The sequence below is a fragment of the Buteo buteo genome, chromosome 25, assembly GCF_964188355.1.
Source record: "Buteo buteo chromosome 25, bButBut1.hap1.1, whole genome shotgun sequence".
Taxonomy (NCBI): domain Eukaryota; kingdom Metazoa; phylum Chordata; class Aves; order Accipitriformes; family Accipitridae; genus Buteo; species Buteo buteo.
This window is the reverse complement of record NC_134195.1, coordinates 6,849,132-6,857,682: the sequence shown is the minus strand read 5'-3', so window position 1 is coordinate 6,857,682 and position 8,551 is coordinate 6,849,132. Positions and strand designations below refer to the sequence as shown.

At 40.6% G+C, this 8,551-nt stretch overlaps 1 protein-coding gene across 1 annotated transcript in view; it reads right to left on the bottom strand.

Moving 5' to 3' along the window:
* Positions 1-209: 209 nt before the first annotated feature.
* RFX8 (regulatory factor X8) overlaps positions 210-8,551 on the bottom strand; it is a 28,835-nt gene continuing 20,493 nt past the window's right edge. Inside the window, exons 12-15 of the mRNA XM_075057411.1 lie at positions 6,814-6,970; positions 5,113-5,207; positions 3,815-3,929; positions 210-469 (exon numbers count right to left, since the gene is read on the bottom strand). Of these exons, the coding sequence (XP_074913512.1) occupies positions 210-469; positions 3,815-3,929; positions 5,113-5,207; positions 6,814-6,970 (627 nt within the window). The remainder of the gene's footprint in view (positions 470-3,814; positions 3,930-5,112; positions 5,208-6,813; positions 6,971-8,551) is intronic.

Here is an 8,551-nt window from a genome sequence, read left to right as displayed (position 1 = left end):
GTGCTTTGTGGCTTCAGGTTTAGGTGACACTGGACACAGCTCCATGCAAACCTGGATTTCATTAGTTCTACTTTACACACATAAAACCCCGCAAACAACCACACCCCTTCTGATCCCTCCCAATTAACCCAATTTATAACTTTTGATAATTTTCTTTAAAGTTAATGTTTATTTCACCTTGCTCGCTGTGGCTGTGTCCACCAAACAACTCAGAACTCTGGAAGAACGTTGCTTAATCCGAAGTTACTCTGGCTCTGCATCAAAGTTACGAGAGCTGTCTGTGGAGCAGTGGCTTGAGGTTGCTCCTCTTCAAAATAGCCCCAGACATGGCTGGGGTCATAAACCCACAGAACAGGGGACTCATTTTGCTTTGCGACCCAGAAACTTTCGTCTCCATCCTCCTCTATATAGGACAGGAAAATGTGACCCACAAAGTCCATGAGTAGCAAATGAAACAAATGCCAGGACCCTAGGTTTAAAGAAAAAAACCCACAATTTTAACAACCTCTTCATTTGCTTATCTCCATGATGTGTTCTTCTTTTGAAGGGTTTTATTACTGTAATGGGCTAGACAAAGTAGCAGACCAGCACTCATCAAATTACATACTTCCAAATATCACAGCAAAATAGGCACCAACTGCAGATTTTAAACATAAGCAAAAGCCTTTTCCCCTTATTTTAGCTAGTGAGGAAAGTCTCCTTGTGTTTATTCACTTTCCTGTTCAAGTTCTTCCCCACGTTCACTGCTACTACAAAGCTTATCAACAACCACATATCATCCCCATTCTCCCCTTGGACAGAGAAATCATTCCACCTCTTCCCAAGCAAACCCTCCTACAGATGTCTGTATGTCTTGTGTCCATGACATTAAATGGCCTACCTTGCAGCTTGGGGGCGTAACTGCTAAAAGCCAGGAGAGAATCACTGGGGCCATTGACTTTTGAATCATACCTTAGTTGAAAGCCCTTCCAGTAAAAAGTCAGTCTTCTTCCATGCCATAAATCTGCATAGGAATTCATCAAGCAATTCATAACCTCTGCATCCCACAAACGTGTTTACATGGACATCAACAAGGAGATACCAAACTTTACATGAATGACCAAGGTTTACAGAGCTTTAAAAATGAAAATTACTGCCTCTTTTGATGTTATATGTGTCTGAGAAGCTGCTGCTTCTGCCGTTTCTCCTTTTGCGAATCTTCAAATTCTAGCAAAGTAAGTGGAAGTACTTGTTTATCTACAGGACAAGGAAAGAGACTTTTATACTTGGAGTTCAAACTATAAAGACCTGACACTAGTAGTCCATGAGTGTTTCTAACAGTTTTACAGGTGTTTTCAATATGTTCAATAAGACTAAGCATGAAACAAAAGCTACAACTCCAGTTGTCCCTTGGGATAATAGAGAGGGACACAGTTGTGAAGAGGTAGTAGGTTGAAGCAGCTTGCTTTCAAAAGAGGAACTCGCAGGTCACTGTCCAGCCAGGGCAGCTCAGCTTTACATCCCTGAATGCCTCCAAAGGGAGACCAGTAAAGGAAATGGAGGTGGACAGGCTGACGTGCCTTACAGGGGGGTAACTGCATGGTTCCTCCGACCACACTTGGGCATCACCCATGTGGAGGCTGGGCTGGAAAAGGGTACAAGTCAATCCTAAATTCAGAGGTGTGAGTATGCCAGCATATTATGTGTGCCAGATATGCCGAGCTCCAAGGCAAGGTGCACCAGACAGGAGTAAGGTTGGGTCTGGTTACTGGTGTGTGGTTTATTTTGGGGGGCAGGCACACTGCATTAACATGACACTCACACATTTCCCTGAGTAATTTTGTTTCCTCAGTGTGGATGCTACATATTTCGACCTACAGGCTGCCCACCATTCCTGCAAGAAATGCTGAGATTTAAAAAATTTCTGAAAAGCAATGACCCTGAGTACAGAACTTTTACACCAGATGGCTTGTTAACAAAAAGGCTTCAGCTTTGGCCTCTAAAACTCAATATCCTACCGGAACAGAAGCACGGGAAAGAAGGGTTGACATTGTTAGGTCATATTGCCCAACGTCTTGAAGAACCAAAGGTATTAAGAAAGAAGATAATACTGATCAAATTAATTGGAGCATCACAGAGAAAGATTTAAAGACATTTTTTAACTCTCTCATATGTGAGAATAAGTTCAATCTCAGTGCTACTGAAGTATAGTAGGAAGACTGTCATAAGTGGGATGCAAATATCATTTGTAACTAGTTTAAGGACGGCTCAGCAGAGGAGGGGATGCTCTCCATCAGTTGTGTCCCCAGTCACCGACAGCTGCAGAACAGGGAGGCAATTCATGAAACTCTTCTTGTGGTGGAAAGAGGGAAGAGGATTTCATCATTGTGGGGAATTTCAATAAACATTATGCTTCCAGTGCTGTTCTTGGAATTCATTCTTAATTTCCTCATTGCCCAAAATACTGCATGTAACATTGGAGAGTTTTGTGCAGAACTCCTCTGGAGAGAGAGAAAGGAACGATTATTTTATTATCACTGTAATGCAGCAGCTGATGGACAAGGGATCCTGCTGTGCTGTGTTCCTCGCAGACACAGAACAAAACTGTGATCCCGCTCCAGACAGTTTTCAATCTAAATATAAGGCAAAATGGAGCAGCTAGATGCAGAAAAGGGGTGCTCACATACGTGCACAAACACAGACATTAGCAGGAGTAAAATACTGAAGAATACAAAAGGCAACAACCCTAACACACCCCCTTGTTATGTCTTTGTAGGAAACACATGAAAGTACGGTTTTGAAGGGGAATTTCAAAGAAGATAATGAGGTTTTCTTTGGCTATTTGTGTGAAGCCCTATCCAAAGGAAGAGGAAAAAATATGAAGGTGCTTCTTTGAAAATTTAAAAAGCGGGTTATACAGTTTGGGATCAGATGCTACTCACAGGAGATGGTGCATTTCTGCAGAATGAATAATAGAGAGCGACCCTCTGAAAGGTTTTACAAATGAAGAGAAATGCAGGTAGGGTTGATGCAATATAGAAAGGGAAGAGATTGAACTGATTCAAGCTGTGGTTGTACCACTTCAAGCCACTTTGTGTGAATGTGACTGCACAGTCCCTTTGCTTCTGCCTTGCACTGGTGTATGACGGATTTGATGCTTGACAGCTCAGAGCCCTAAAATGGAGAGAAAACTAACCCAGCTAAAGCAGTAACTAGTTTTCAGTCAGTTGAACACCTTAAACAGGCTTGCTTCTGGCTAGGCAAGCACTTATGTCAGCGTAAGGCATAAGGAAAAAGAAGGAGCATATAGCTGTTGTCAGAACTAACTGCCTTTTCGGCAAGTAGTTAGCGCAGTGGCTCTGCTCTGGCTATATGATACGGGAAGAACCCGAGGGACTGGGAGCTATCGCTTGAGAGATCTGGAATTTTTATGGTTTGGGAAACTAGTGGCCCCAGCTCTCCATCACACAGGGAGGCTCACACCTCGGGCTGCTGTTCCCCATATTTGCACAGACAAATGATGGCTTCTGCCGAAAGAGGGAGTCCTGCCCTTCCCTCCATCTCCAGCTGCAGGCTCCTGCTTTCTCCCTTCTGCTCATCCTAAGAGTTTGGATCAGAAAACAGATCTGGCTGAAAACTAACCCTTTCATTTCCCTGACCTGCCTAGCCACATCCCCAGGTGAATGGTGCTGCTTGATGCAAGGAAGGGAGTAGGAAGAAGTGAAGCCCTTATGGACTGTAGCGTGAATTTTTGTCAGTTGAAATGATCTGGTGCCTCTGCCACCTCGGGACACGGAGAGGCGTATCAGATGAGAGTCACAAAGATCCTACTTACCAAAACTGTCCGCGTAGTTGAGGGTCATAGCCTTGCTTACTGCGCTCAGGAGGAAGCTCCATCTCAGCTGGAAATCTGATGCCAGTTTTCTAAACTCCTCTTTACTCCTGCTTGGCTGCAGGTAGAGAAAAAAATTGCTTTATGATAAAGTCAGTTAAAAGAATTCCTTATTGTGTTGCAGACTATTTCCCTGTACAGACTGCATACAAAGGTAGAACAAACAGGGTTTTTTGTTCGAATTCTAAAATAACTTAGGTTGAAAGGGATCTTTGGACATCATCTAATCCAACCCCTTGTCCAAAGCATGGCCAGCTCAGTTCAGGACTTGTCCAGCCAAGTTCTGAATACCTCCACGATGGAGATTCCACAGCCTTTCTGGGTAACCTCTTCCTGTGCTTAACTACTCTCATGGTAATTTTTTTTTCTTTTTATCTATTGGAAATTTTCTTTGCTGCAACTTGTGTCTATTGCCTTATGCCCTATAACTGTGAACCCCCAGGAAAAGTCCTGCTCCATCTTCTCTCTGCCATCCCATGAGGTAGCTGAGGGTTCTATGAGATGAAGGCAGCAGAGAACTGCAAAGTCCTATTCTTAATTTAAAACAAACAAACAAAAAACCCCCCAAAACCAAAACTGAAAAGGAAATAATCGAGCTAAAGAAGTACAGTTTACCCTACTTCTTCAGAAAGGGGGGAAAAAAACAAAAAAACTTTAACCATTGCCCAGACCCGAGTTAATTGGTCTGGCAACCAACCGAATGCAGCAGTACCATGAAGCTACGCCTAATTCTGAATCAGTGATGGAACAGGGGTGGTAGAGCTGGTAACCTATGGAAAGGTTCATATGCGAGGATGATCATACTTGAATCTTTCACAGAGCTGAAGACATTTTACTAGAAATTATCACTCTCCTCCCACCTGCTAAAACTCAACAGTTTCATGAATCAATGATTTCAGGAATCATGAAGTGTTCTCTTCATTTTTACTAACATTTTTCTTCTGAATTTTGCTTTATTAGGAACTGTTATGTCTCTATGAAATGAGAAGAGATACTGAAACCACCCGAGTGGATATAGGCAGAGAAATATGCTCATAGTTGTTTGCACAGATGGAATTTTTGTATGCCAATTAATTCTCCCTTTTTCTGCAGTATGCATAAATTGTATTTAAGCAAATCTGCAGTCTGGTCAGGTTGCTAGTGTTCAATATAGCTCCTGCAGACTAGTGACAGTCAGCATGTAGCAGGATAAATGATATGATCACTCTTTCTTTTCTGAAATTATTAAATTAATTTTATACCTGAATGATAAAAGCTTGAAGATTTGAAGACACACAGTTCAGGAGAACCCGAATATCTGTGGAAGGTGCCAGCAAAGACATTAAGTCGTTCAAACCTATGAAATATAGAAAGGACATCATTACTTGAAGTGATTGGCATGCTTTTTGGTTTGTTTCTGCAGTTCTTAGCTGGTTTTTTTTCTTATCTCTTTAGCTTAAAATATATTAAGACATCTGTTTATAGCATTTTGATTAATATAATTATACTATTCCTTTAGTGAGGAATAGTGCCGTACTTCGAAATCAGTCAGAATTCATGTTTCTGTCCATTTCCACCATACCTGCACTGACCTAGTCATCATGGCAAAGGTGTCAAGAATAAACATTTCTAATGTGAAAGCTGGAATTTGGTTATATGCAATACCAATTTACTTCTCTGAGATTTTATGCGGTTGAGAAAAAAGAAAATAAATCTTGGTTTACCTGTTGAGGGGGAAAAAGCAGTCTTAAAACAATAACAGAAAACGCAGAATATTCTGTAGACCAATAGAGATATAGATAATATTGCCACATATCAGTGCAGCTGTTCCCCCAAAAGATTGGAACTTACCACCCAGTGCCAAAAGGTACATCATCACTATGACACCTCTCTGAATTTATACCCTTCTAACTGAGACATCTTCCTTCAAGAAGGCACATGGATAGGGTCTGTGAAACCTTGCTTATTATAAATAACAGTTTGGAAAAGCAATGAAAACAGAGAATGGAATAAATCCACCTTGGAAAGAGTTATATCATTATATTAATATAACATGAATATATATTAATATAATGAGCAAATGTAATAAGAGCATTCTGCGCAGTGGTTTTGATTTTTAAGATATATATGAATATTATTTAAATGGTTCTCCTGATGGTTCTGTGAAGAAGGCAAATTATTATTCCCACTGAAAGCAGTCACAGAAAGGCCGTGGCACATCCCTTGTCAGCAAGTGAGTCGGTGATGGGCGGGGAACAAAAAGCTGAGGTTCTCCCCCATCAGTTCTGTGCACAGCCTGGTCCAACTTGCCCGTCTCTTGCTAATAATTTAAATGGAAGCCCATTAATCTAAAAATTAACTTGCTATTATGTCCCATCCCTTTTCATTAAGTTGGCAAATGCATTATGTCATGGCTGCATACAAACTGTGTATTTTATTGTTTACAGCATAGCATCGATCCCACAAGCTGCAATACAGCGAAAGAACACAAAAGCTGAAAGGCTGAGTCGTCATCCAGGTCAGCATACAATGTGTTAAAATCTGGCCACAAGAAAGGATTTTGTGTACTTTGATTAATAACAGAGGAAAAAGTGAAATGCGATGCTTGAAAACTTCTTTTTTTGTCAAAGAAAACAATAAAAAAATTAATATCCTTGTTTGTCAAACTTTTTCCAGAAGATATATAATTTAGTAACACAAACCCCACTCCTGCTGCCACAGAAAGCTTTAAGAGAGAGTCGGAATGGAAAGCCTTTCATTCTTAACCTTTAAAGTTAGAAGGATAATATTACATGCTCCATTCTCAATTTTATTGGCTCTTTTCCAGCACTTCGGGTTACAGCAAGACTGTAATTCCCATTAGGGCAGATGCCATGAATAAACAAGAGGAAACACTGGAGCTTTAACAATGGCAAGCAAGGGCTTAAGCGGATAGACAAAATAAAGCAAAAAAAAAATATTACATTTGAGTTCTATGTCGCTCTGCAGCTCCTCCAGACTCCTAAACTTCTTTTGAAAGAGGTTTCCAGGCATATCCAGAAATCCCTGATCGATGACAGCATGCAAGTCTGATCGCAGAACAGTGACTTTGCTGTTGCTGGTCAAGACTGTTCTCATTGTCTATACATAATAAGAAAACAGTTAATGCCTTTCATTTTCTCAAGGCCTTAGCTCGGTCAAACAGCTTCCCTTATTCAATACTAGACTTTATATAACCAGCCTCCGAACTGGGGAAAAAAAAAAAAAAAAAAAATCAAAGGAGATGAATCTTAAGTTGTCTTCAAGAGTTTTGTGTTCTGGAGATATTCTTCTCAATGACACTGTGTCGTTGTCTGTGATGGAACAGACATGGCTAACATGCTTGAAGTATCTGGGCAATTGCCTGGGCACTGGGTTTTGCCTAGAGTTATTTAGTTACGCCAAGTAATGGTATTTTGTCTAAAACGTGGAATGGTGTATCAGGGCCAACTTTCCCTCAGTGTTACCTATCCTTAGTACCTGTTTCCATTAAATTCAAAGGCAAGTTTTCTCAAGTTGCCCAAAGTTTTAGGAATGTAAAAATAACATTAGAAATATGGTATTAGTTAAAATAATATTAGTTGGGATTTTATCCCATTTATCTGATTGTGAGTCATTTGTGAATGAACCTGGCTTCATATTGTCCCCAAAAGTATTACTCACATAGATTTTGCAAACAATTTTCAGCCCAACATTTGATCCTCATCTCTTCACTTTTTTTTTAATTAATTGCTAATATCACACAGTATTGCTTCAGATTCTTGATGCAATGATGAAAACAGTGAAGGAAATTAAACCTGAATCTGTTAAAATTTGTTAATCCATACATTTAGCCTCTCACTTCTATACTGAAATTAGCAAGATCCTAAAGCCGTTGTTGAATTTCGGGCTTTTATATGAATAATCCGTGTCCAGTTTGGCCTTCCAGAGGAAAAAGTAATTTTTGTAAAATTCAGAAAAACTTCAGGAATCATAAACACTGTAGCAAATCCCATTCACCAGGTGCTTACCGTGACCCCACAAACAACAGTGAATGCAGCTGCCCATTTGTTTGCAAACATAATCCCCAGTCTGGCCATTTTTCTTTTTCATCACTCTGCTAGCTTTACTGAAATACCAAAAGCACTCTCATTCTCACTCGGTAATTCCCTTCAGGTAAGTTAAAGTATTTTTTCTTATTTTACTTGGAGTTTCCAGCGTCAGAAGAAGACCTGCTGCTTGCAACACGAACACACGACCCAAAGGCTGGGAACTACCAGGGTCGGTATCTTCAATACGCTGCTAGCACCTGGCTCCGTGCCCCAGTGTTTTAGAGTGGTCCCTTTAGCCATTGCACTTCACTATACTAAATATAATTCTCTAAATGACTGAGAGCCAGCTCTGACAACACTTAAATACAGCTTACCAGAGGCAGGAATCAGCCCCAGGAAATGATAAGCATCATATTCACATTCCTTTCTCGCAGGGAATTTGCACCTTTTTATGCTCTAATTACTTCTGCATGTCCAGGTAGTAGCAGCTGTCAGCCTGCTTTATCTACACATGATGGGAAAGTTACTTTTTTTTTTTTCTTTTGAATGCTGACCCTGCCAAAATTGTTCCTTTTTTCTCACCAGGTGGCTAAAGTATTGCAAAGTACTCTACAAGGGCCGGTGTGGTTACACCGTTCAGAGGCTGCAGCTG